Source organism: Haliotis cracherodii, unplaced genomic scaffold (genome assembly GCF_022045235.1).
Source record: "Haliotis cracherodii isolate W230 unplaced genomic scaffold, xgHalCrac1.p SCAF_28, whole genome shotgun sequence".
NCBI classification, from domain to species: domain Eukaryota; kingdom Metazoa; phylum Mollusca; class Gastropoda; order Lepetellida; family Haliotidae; genus Haliotis; species Haliotis cracherodii.
The window spans coordinates 3,468,707-3,480,933 of NW_027266284.1; the positions used below are offsets into that span (position 1 = coordinate 3,468,707).

General features: G+C 41.6%; 1 protein-coding gene across 2 annotated transcripts in view; it reads left to right on the forward strand.

Moving 5' to 3' along the window:
* Window positions 1–12,227, forward strand: part of LOC139473374 (uncharacterized) — a 31,323-nt gene that overhangs the window by 13,899 nt on the left and 5,197 nt on the right. For both annotated transcript variants that reach the window (XM_071255927.1, XM_071255926.1), the window contains exons 2-3: window positions 7,269–7,374; window positions 10,357–10,452. In XM_071255927.1, the coding sequence (XP_071112028.1) occupies window positions 7,273–7,374; window positions 10,357–10,452 (198 nt within the window). In that variant the 5' untranslated portion in view covers window positions 7,269–7,272. The remainder of the gene's footprint in view (window positions 1–7,268; window positions 7,375–10,356; window positions 10,453–12,227) is intronic.

Consider the following 12,227-nt stretch of genomic DNA (forward strand, 5'->3'; position numbering starts at 1 on the left):
TTTTAAATTATTTAAAAAGGACCACCCTGAACATGGTAAATTCCATCCTTCAATATACTGCCACTTACTATATTTGTTTTTTATGCTCATTCTTCTAGCTCGAATAATTGAAATATTCTTCTTCATGCATTTCCAGAAGTGACGTCATATTGACTCAAAGTAAGTTGTAATCTTCGGCCCAGCGAGTTCATAGATAATTAGAGCTGTCAATTAAAAAAAAATTACAATTTGTAGATATGAACAGGTGGCCAAGTCGTCTGAGCGCCGCAATTCGCCGTTCGCTACCTTTAGACGTGCCATTAACATATGACCTTATGTCCGACTCCTTGATTAGCTATGATTTTTTGTGGTTTGTCAGAACCATACCAGTGCTAGTAGGTTTCACCAAATTGGCGAACGTGCAAGATCTGCAGCACTTCCGGTTGTCATGAACGCCGTGCTATAACTAAAATACCCTTCAATCGGCATTACACCAAACTTACTCACTACACCATACAGAAGTGTAAGGTACAAAGATATGCTGGCCGCAACTACAACACTATAACCCAATAAGACGATTCTAGCGGAGGATCCTCCTGGTGTGCTAATCATGACTAATCACCCACCACAGAGGAGATAACGATAAATGATTAGATCACATCATAGGTTAATGCTCTCAATAAACACGACATATTGGATAGAACGGCAAACATGTAGAGTCAGCTTGGTCTCGCTAAACAGACGGGCGGTAATGGGATTTGAGATAACACTCTCCACGAGACTGACGACTGACTGTACCGTGTGTGGCGTACGTGATTCGCAGACGCTGGTTTGGATATACAAGTCGTATGGAGAATAGCAGCAGGAAATAGAAATGTTGGGTCAAGCTAAATCTGGATTGGACGAATTGTTGTGAAAAAGGAGTTCCAAATCAAGTAAATACATTTTCATCGATCATTAGCATAGGATATTATGTCTAAAGTAGTCAGAAATGCCACGTACGTAAATGTCAAATAAAGTATGTAACCCATGGTTCTTGCTGTCAAATAAAGTCTGTAACACATGGTTCTTGCTGTCAAATAAAGTATGTAACACATGGTTCTTGCTGTCAAATAAAGTATGTAATTCATGGTTCTTGGTGTCAAATAAAGTATGTAACACATGGTCCTTGCTGTCAAATAAAGTCTGTAACACATGGTTCTTGCTGTCAAATAAAGTCTGTAACACATGGTTTTTGCTGTCAAATAAAGTCTGTAACACATGGTTCTTGCTGTCAAAAAAAGTATGTAACACATGGTTCTTGCTGTCAAATAAAGTATGTAATACATGGTTCTTGCTGTCAAATTAAGTATGTAACCCATGGTTCTTGCTGTCAAAACAAGTCTGTAAACATATAACGTCCACGACAGTGAATAACCTATGATGATTATCCGACAAAACAGTGCCATAAAATATAAGTACTTGTTGCCTGACACCGCACAGCAATATTCTTGCCATGTACACAGGATTCTTGTCATATAAAGAGTTAATCACCAGGTCCTTGTTGCCATATTAGGTACACAGTTCTTTCAGATAGGTCATGAATACAATACACAGTTCGAGCTATCATCTTTCATCTTCCGTATCGTCTGCCAAAGAATAACGCATTAGTTATCCACGCTAATGAGAATACAGACCCGTCATCAGAGACTGCTGGGAGCTAGTTGATGTGTTGGGTCGGAATCATGCCCAGGACTGCATGTGGAGCACATGTGAAGTGTATCCAACATCATGCCATCAAAAAGTAAAACGACTTCATTAACTCATAAAAACACATTACCAGCAGGAGCTTGATCATAAAATATATCTGTGTTCACCCAAACGTCAAAGTTATAGCGTCCATGTGGCATTCAAATCTCTTCAGGCCATTGACAGCTGATCATGGAGAAATCAAGTGTAACATTATACATCTTCTCTGTGTTCGGTTCACCCTGTAGTAAGCGAGCCGAACAGTACACGGGTATTCTCGTGGGCATCAACAATTTATTATGTCTATTCTGACACACATAAACTGAATCCATAACTCCCATATCTGATAGCATGCACATGGCCCCCCACAACGTATGACATAATTCTATGTCCCGTGCAATGTGTTCTCTGTGGGCCTTCAACTGCATGTTGATACCTGCTGAAATAACAGCCAGTTTGTCACTCCTGCGTTCTGGAGTAGTCAATTCTATAGGATGCTGCAATGTCGTTTTACAGAGTGATGAATAGGTAATACTCCCGATCCATCAGGAGTGATATCGGAGTCCAACACCAGCAATGACACAATTGGGATGTGGAGTTTGGTGTACATTCTCACTACTTAGATTTGTTTGTGTGTTGTTTAACGCCGCACTCAGTAATATTCCAGCTATATGACGGCGGTCTGTAAAATAATCGTGTCTGGACCAGAAAATCCAGTGATTGACATCATGAGCATCGATCCAGGCAATTGATGTACCAACCCAGTCAGCGAGCCTGACCACCCGATCCCGTTAGCCGCCTTTTTCAACAAGCATATTCGCCTTTTACGGCAAGTATGGGTTGCTGAAGACCTAATCTACCCCGACATCTTCACGGGTCTCCCTACTTAGAGCTGGTTTGCTGATGTACCACTGAACAAATACGGTTATAGCACGGTATCTCACGGTCGCATGAAGGTCCACAGCGCTGTGTAGTGCCCTACCACAAAACAAAGAGTCATTACTAGTGTTTTTGAGATAGATGAACTTATTGTATTTGACATGACTGGGAAGTCATTCCCGCTTCTGTTGTGACATATCCGTACAACAGGTTTAGCTACCCAAACGATGTCATTTATTTGGGGGTCTGTGAAAACTGGTAGGTGTTAGGCATGAATAGTTGACATGACCTACACACGGCGGACACCTCGTGGTGATATGGTTTCGGTGTCCCTTAAGGTGGTGTGGAATACCTCCTGTCACCGTCCGCACGTGCAAAACGTGATACAAACTGTATTTATTTATTTATTTATTTATTTATTTATGTTGTTTGTTTGTTTGACGCCCCACACAACAATATTCCAGCTATATGACGGCGGTCTGTAAATAACTGAGTCTAAACCAGACAATCCAGTGATTACAACATGAGCATCGATCTACGCAATTAGGATACGATGACATGCATCAACCAAGGCAGCGCACCTGACCACACGATCTCGGTAGTCTTACGACAAACATAGTTGCTGAAGATCAGTTCTAACCTTTCACAGGTCATTTATTTATGTACAAATATATTGATTAAAATCAGCATATAATTTCACACATATAAACCTGCACATCCACCTGTACTGGGCTTACATGACACAATGACATACTTCACAAACGGTATACACTAAAATATAATTAGGAATGATGTAATACTTCACTTAAACAGATTCCAAAACCTTCAAATCCTTCCTGTACCAAGGCTGTGCTGAGTTCACTTTAAATGTTTCCAACACAATGTCGCAACCTCGATGAAATAAGTTGAGAGGTAATCAAGTCGATATCTTTAATACATACCTTAACACATCAGATAATGCTTGAAGTCCTTGATCTGAATTTTATGCAAGAAAGCTCCAATTAAATTTCCGCAATAAGCAAACTAGTTCCTTCTCTTTGGAACCAAATGACTGAGGTAATTATTTGTTCTCGAAGTGAATATGCCTTTATCTAAATTGAATACATTTAAACTTCGGATTTTATCTAAGTAGTGTTTATACGTGTAAAGTATGTTTTGGTGGACACTGGAATCGTTTTTGTAGCGGCGTCGCTACATGGCTGAAATATTGCGGATGGAATGTTCAAACCACTCACTCAATGTCACTGTTATGTAACAATGACGAAGAGATATGTGCTTCAAATTGGGATTGTACCTCCTGTCAAGTTACGACAAGTTTATATACGCTGAGATACCGGTTTGTATGAAGAGGCTACGCCTCACAATCCCTCAATTCACTGGAGAAAAGTAATTGTTTTACTATAGATCTGTGGAGGTCTGTGGCCAGCACCGTCTGACGTGGGTTACGGCAGCGTGGTGGGCACCATGTAGGCTTCATTAGATGAAGCAGATGAACAGACCGACGCAGTGACACAAACCATGCTCGTCTCGGGAGCAAGATCGAAACAATCTTAATACTTTCTAAGACGAGCTTTGCTGTAAAGACGTTCAGGCGTGCATCTTACTTAATTAAGACGATTAAGAAATCTGAAACTGGAAAAGTGCTATAAACAAAATTTACCATGAGCTAGATGCAATCATATTTATGAAAACGATGCGTCTGGAATAGATATAATTTTGCAGATGGGAAGAATGTATGCATATGTGACGAAAATAGAAGGGCTGTGTTGTGTTATTGTGGATGAGGGTTGTAAATGGCTGCAAAAATACAAAGCCAGCGACAATACAGTTCAGCTGCTTGGCTCAACGTTCGAATTTCGAAGACGCCTCATTCAAAGGAAAGTCTTCCACTTTCCAAGAGTTCAGAAGAAGGACTTGATAACCCAGTGGTAACCACCCAGTGGTGATAAAGGTCTCGTTTGACGCAAGCTAAAACAGAATCGTCAAGGAATGACGCAATATGGAAGTCTTTATATAACCTGGACAGCCATATACACAACACCAACGCCTTCGGTTCACATGCTCTGAAGTCTTTATATAACCTGGACAGCCATATACACAACACCAACCCCCTTCGGTTCACATGCTCTGAATGTAACTGTTGGTTCCTAAACACAGCAATGTTATGCACAGGAACTATAAAACAAGTACTACTGTGTATCCATCAGCGGATACACTCGGGAAATACTTTCCCATGGATTTTAGACATGCTTGGCTTGAGAACCTAAGACTATGAATTAATTATGAAGACATCTGATCTGTTTTTAGCCTGTGTATACCTAAATAGTGATCGATTTTCACATATATATTATAAAGTGGTCTTACTTTCCGTTTACATATATGAATTAATGCATCACTAACTTTGAATGTTGTATTTAATAACGAATTGTTCACTTTGGTCTACCCCGCGACTCCATCTCTTCAGATGCTCCTGTTCTTCTGTCCGCCCCGATCTCAGGATTTACCAATCGCAATTGACTTTAGTTATAATATCCAAGCCCCTCACAGCTACATGTGCGCATAATTAATATCTTAGCATTCATTGGACTTATAATCAACAGTAATGTACAGTGTAGGACAGTTCGGTTGTTTCTTTTATTGATTTGGTTTACGGATAGTTCGCAAAATATTTTTTCACTATTGTGAAAATTTGGGTCGGCGGATCCGTAAACCAGGCAATGAAAAATAGCAAGCTCGGCTTTTTGTGTCAGGCCGGTGATAGGGACGGAGACAACCGGTCAGACATCACAGGCCAAAGCACCAGTAAGTGTCTGATTATCCAGCGCTATCAAGACTAACAATCACAGTGCCGTCTCATTATAGATTAAACACATATTGAAGTGTCCTAGGGGTATGTCCATGCGGACACCAACGGCGCAGTTAATCTAATGAACAATCTAGCTAATTCCTGAGATGACGTATACTTTAGCAATTCAGGCTTAAGTTCTATACGGCAGCAATCCAAATATACATGTTTTAAATCCTACCGGGGATCGCCCAACGAGATGGAGTGACCTGCCTTAGTCTCAAGGGTTGGCCTTAAAGGGCAGATAAGTCAGCAGCGGTGCATGTCGCCGACCGCTCTCAAAAGATCCTCGTTGTACCTAAAGATGGTAAGAGAAAGGTTGAACGGTAATGACAGGAAATGAAAAGTGGTGAAAGGCTTTAATTAGAACATGGAGCCTAAGATAATAATCTGCAATTTTGTAAATAAATGTTAGAAGCAGGAAATGAAGTCTGGATTTATTACCGGCTCGTGGTCTAATGAGCCAGGTGAATATCTTTCATCTTGAAGGGCGTACAGTGGGTGGCATCTCCTGATTAATGCATCTGGTTGTTATCAATGTGTATCAACTCGTATACCTTAATCTAATTGAATCCTTAGTCATATATTGTCAAGAGCAAGCCTCTGTATTCTACTGATATCTGAATCTCGCGAATGATGTGAGGAAATATGCCTTGAAATAGCCATGTTCTCGAAAGGACATATATGATACATGCGGGGGCTACTTCAGCTGAAGACTGCTATTCCGGGTAATTGTCGAAAGAGGGTTTTGGAAAGAGAAAATATGGTGTTAACAGGTTTCAATGTCTTGGTCCCTGCATCATTTCTTGTTCAGGTCTGTGTTAGCGTATGTGGTGAAAGTTGCTGCCCGTCATATATCAGAGGGACTTGTGAGTCATTGCCAGACAGTACGTGGCTTGACTTTAAGCAGTGTTAACTTGATTGAGAGAGATAATAGTCGCAGGACGTAATTTGGGAAAGTGAATTTATTACTATGCGGATTCTCTAAAACACAAGGTTTTTGCAATTTCAGAAAAGAACCTAGTTTGATTATTACAAAATATATATATTTTCAACTTTGTACACCCCTATCCCTTATGGCAAACTTAAGAAAAAGCTTTTCTTGATCCAAATGTTTTTGTTTTATTTCATTGCACGTGGAGATCACTACAGGTACACATCTGTCTTCAAAGGTTCAGGGTAATTGTCTACATGAAAGTAAATGTTATTTGAAGTTTTGCCGAGAAAACAATAAATGACAAAAACAACTTTTGAGGTACAATCGACTCATACGACGCTTGCTCAAAAGTTGTTTCATTTAAGTTACAACATGCAATGTCTCAGCTAGGCTTTCAAAAAGCTTTATGGTAGACATGTGTATATTTCCAAATTGGACGCATCTGTGACAAACATGATGTCATGCAATTCCCAATTTGGACTTGTACCATATCTTCCCGTGTTTTTCAGGGGAACAATTGAGTTGCCTTTGCATGTGTTTGCAACGACTGCAAGAGGTGGGGCATGAAACGCTCACGTTGTTCACAAACACTTTTTGACAGTGTTTCCTAAACACATGCTTATGACTTAGTCGAAAGACAACAGACTCTGTTTTTGGGAGAGATTACTTGTCGTCATGGAAAGGGTTGTTTGGCTGTTATTTACCTGTGAACAGTCACACCGGATATGTCTTTTCCTCGTTTTTATGTTACGATTGTAACACTTTGCCAAACTTGCATCAGGAACATGCACCCAGTCGACACTAGTATCCAGTTTCAGATTGTATATATAGATATATTTCTTTGTATATAATTGCTGCACGGCTACACCAGACACTAATGTCCCACTTTCTACCTTACAGAATCATGGATGTGACTACAACCACCGTCCTCGGCTCACTTCTGCTCGCTTTGTTGGCAGTGGCGACATCTAGCGGGCTCCCAGCAGATGAAGGCAGACTGGATGAGGTACGGGAATTATCTGTTTACTTAAACATGTTCTGGATCGTTGAATAACGCCCACTATTGGATAATAGGATACGAATTTCGTCATCTTTCTCCCCATCACCACTAATTCTTCTCACAACAGTAGGCAAGGCTAACAGATTCGTGACAATGCGAGTTGCGACCGACAATTGCGGGTTCGAACCCTAGATTCGCCCTGATTAGGGATCTTGGTTTGTCAATCTACGGACGGCATCACTTCGGGCTATCCTCCCACATCAAGCTTACATACCATAATGTTGCTACTTCCATGTCCCTCAACGCTCCCTCCCATACTGCTACTGCCATGTTTATCTCCCCCCCCCCCCCCCCCTCTCTCTCTCCTCCCTCTCCCTCCCGTTTTGCTTTGACCACCTGCAACAACGCAGTTTGCGAAAGAGGATTTAAAAATTGATTTTGAAAGGATTAACTTTCAGTTAGTCTTGCTGCGAACCCCCAATCTCTTTCGACATTTTATCACGTAAAGCATTAAGTTTAACGCATGCAGCTTTCATAAACAGTCGACAGGACCCAGGTTGAAGAGTTAAAGAATCAATGTTTGTGAATACTAAAGCAGTAATGTATACCTGCACATGATGCGCCGATCCTCGCGATATATCGGGGGAAATCAATAAACTCATCGATCATGCAAATATTTCCATGACAATTATTATCAAGGATAAGAAGAACTGAGCAATACATGGCACACACGGGTACTCTAGACACAGTAACACATAAAGGAAACACTGAATAATTCAGTCCTAATTCATACAAAAACGTTGGAAATTGAATCTTTATAGCGAGATGCGCAGCAACAATCTTACTGTCAGCTGATGCCCTCATGCATTATTTGTTGGGTGGTGGTTTATTGTAAAGACATAATGCTATGCTGCCGTTCCCAATTTCCTTGCACACAGAAACTGATCCTCAGGGGCGAGGCGAGTGTCCCAGGGGGAGTCACACCAATCATTCAATATAGATAAAGCTGTCATAGACACCGATAGTTGTCAGTGTCACACTCCGGGCGGTTCTCGTGTGGAACAGAATTCTGACACCGCGAGAAATAATTGTCACCAGTACCATTGCAAGAATTCGTTTGATATAAGTTTGTCAATTCCGATTCCCGTGATCCTGGATTTGCGGACTTGAATTGCATTGGCGATTATATTAAATAAATGTTAAAGCCATACCCGAAGGTGCAAAACATAGTCAAATTGATTACCTTGATAATTTATAACATGATAGTACTGGGGTAACCAGAGAGTCAGCACCGAGACAGACCCCCTTGACTGTCGAGTAGTCGACATTGCTTCCAATAGAACTGGTGGGCACGGGTGACCTAGTCGTCAAAGGCGCCGCAATACGCTGAGTTACGTCCCTTGGGCACGCCAGAAACCTATGATTGTGCACCATGCCCTATGCTTGTGGGTTTCACCAAAGAGGTAAACGTCTGAGACCAGCAGACCAGGCTTTCCCCCCACATCAAGCTGACACACCGTGATATATGTGGACTATTGCTCAATGCGGGGTTGAGCTCACTCACTCACTCACTCAACCTCTGTAGTGGTCCTCTGTAGTCATCACACCAGGGCCGTCTGTGATGGTGTATCAGCCGTAAGGATTACTTGTGACCAACCCCCAAAAAACCCCACAAATTTGAAGAGTTTGAAAGATCGACTGATCAACACACGATTAAGAAACGTGGACGTTTTACTCCCAAATCCCAATAAGATCTTCATGACTCTTGGCATCACACCTTGGCAAAGTTAAAAGCACTTCTTTTTGCAAATTAAAATCGTTTCATTTTAGTGTTGTTAAAAGCTCATTCATCAAGGGACTATTGCCAGTATGCTGTCATCATGCATTTTCAAACAAAGTATTCTATGCTTGTCGGATGATCGCGGGATCGCACAGGAATCATCCATCACTGTTCACTACAGATCAGTCAACCTATCGTGCAGAACTTCTGCATCTAGCGTCTGCTGTATCCGCAGCTGAGAAAGATTTTCTTACCAACTAAATTCGGAAATGTAAAACATGTATGATTACAAAGTGCATTACTGCCTACACTTATACACGTCAACTGCTTTGTGCCTAATAAAGTCAAATGCTGCGATGTCAAGTACATTTTCCCATGATCAAATAGTTAAGGTAGGCTTCCCGTAAAAGTGCGATGGAGTGTTATGAACGTCAGAGATAATGGTAAGAGCGGGTGGTCCCCCACGGTTATCAGCGTTTATGGTAAATAGTCTTGAAGTGGCTATAGGTGTCGTTGACGTTGTAACATGTGGTTGGTGGTGAAACAACGATGTTGAATGTTGTGTGGAAGGGTGCAATGAATAGTATTTATCGATAGCGACGCTACAGTTGCAGTAAACTGTCAGACACTTGCCTTTAGAGAAGCGGCAATTGTCTGTGACGAAGTGACGAAGTGGCGTTTCTTGTGGCAGTCACTTTTTTGTAGTCGCCAATATTAATCATGAATGGTGATAGTAAACAATCAGTTGTGACGAATCGTCAATGGTGATAGTAAACAATCAGTTGTGACGAATCGTCAATGGTCATAGTAAACAATCAGTTGTGACGAATCGTCAATGGTCATAGTAAACTCATTGTTCGACTAAACTGAGGATCCTGTAGACACAATGTGTCACCAGATAGATGACGTGGCGTGGTACTCCGACAGCAGGGGACATTGTTCATGCTAACATCCCTTCATTTTAACGCGATTATTGTTTAGGCAATACGTGTACCTTATGGTAGGATTGGTCGTAGTAGTAGTTGTAGAAAAGGTGCAGTTACAGATGCAGTTTTCAGACGAAACAGCGTGACAAAAATAGCAGCTACATCGAGAGTCACACAGAGAGCAGCAACAGTAGATAAAGATGGAGGTGGTAGAGTCTGCTGCACTTCCGCAGTTACATGGATCCTAAAGTATATACAATATTTGCTTTGTTATCTTGACAGGCTAGCCTTGCAGCAGAAAAACGACCAAAGTACATGGACACACGCCAAGAGGACTTTGAGATGGTCAAACAGACAGTATTGATAGCCATGGAAGAGGTGAGTTGAAACAATCACTTACTGTTTATCGTAGTGATAAATTAGACTGCTTAAGTTGTATTTACTTTGCCGTGTTTGGAACGTTCGTGCACTATCCTTCAATAAGGAACCTTTCCCTAAAGGCCTGTACAGGGCTGGTAGGTGTAAGCTCAGTGTTTGTGTAGGACTCTTTTGTTTGTTTGTTGTTTAACGCCGCACTCAGCAATATTCCAGTTATATGACGGTGGTCTGTCAATATTTGAGTTTGGCCAGACTATCCAGTGATTGACATCATGAGCATCGATCCACGCTGTTGGGACACGATGACATGCATCCCGATCACGTTAGTCACCTTTTACGACATGCATGGGTTGCTGAAGACCTATTCTACCCCGGATCTTCACGGGAGCGTGGGAGCCTAGATAGGTCATGTATGATTTCGGGATAGTGACACGGCTGGCGGTTAAGGTATCGGCTCGTCATATCGTTCATTACAAATCGTTTCGGTTCACATCAAAATTTGAGAAGACCGTTCTTGATGTCCTCCGCCGTGATTTGACTGACATATTGCTGAAAGCGGCGTAAAACGAAAAGCACTATTGAAATAGTGCAAATTTATATGAACATCTTCAGACATAACTTCACCTGCTTGGACTCCAAGACAGACACCAGACAGCTCTCGTGAGACCCCATTACAGTGGGAACTGCTCACAATTTGTAACCCGCCCTTTTTAACAAAGCGATGTTAGATCTAAGATCGCTTTGTGGAACGGGCCCTGACAGATTGCTAGTCATCAAGCCCAAACAGCGTGGCTCGGTGCTCGTGTTGTCAACCACTGTTTCACCCATATCCGACCCAATAATAAGCCCGCCACCGTGTTATGACTTGAATACTGACTGGACTGCGGCGTAAAACAACTGTCACCCACTCCCTAGGGTCCTCGTTAGTATATTGGTTGAGAACCAACATTGTAACAACAGTTAAAAAGAATTCCACAGTGACGGGACGGATCGTGTAGTAAGTGATGTTTGTAGATAAAACGGTTCCAGATTGACTCCTACAATTGTTGCCAATTGTCCCATTGTAGGATTCAGTGACTGTGTTTTACAATCGCTCCCGAATGCTCCTGGTCGATGGATATCTAACCATGCGTGTTTCGTGTGTCATCAGACAACTACTCCTTTCACACAATACGAGATCCATCAGTGATGCGTAGTAGATGTCATGTTGTGAATAATTCACACACAGTGCGGGATGCACGAGTCCTATGTCGGCTATGTTTAGACTTGTTTTGTGCATTAGATGAATTAGACATTTCAAATCGGGTCAACAAATACTCTCATGGGAACAAGGAGTCATAGCTAGAATATGTTTCGAAAATACAAAAAATGAGATGATCCGTAGCATCAGTTGTAAATTGGACTTCACCATAAGCATGTGGTAAGACAATGTTACACGCTAATGCATGGATTAGTACAATAAAACTGTCGTGAATCAATCAGTCTTAAACACTACTTAGCCTAAAGATAAAAAAAATAGAATTCGAATGGGGTTCCCTTTTAACTACATAATGTTTGTAGAGAAAATATTCAATGACAGTGCGGCATCAATAGCTGATTGTACAAGTCTGTAGTAGTAACATCAGAATTACAAATTTACAGTTTACAATATATGGACCCTGTTTCACTAGCGATCTTAGCCCCGCGGCTGTCGTACGTCACATCCCTGTACACAGACTGTCGGGACTCGCAGTGTACCAATTGTTTTGAGAAACGCAGCCGTGGTGAGCTAGGTC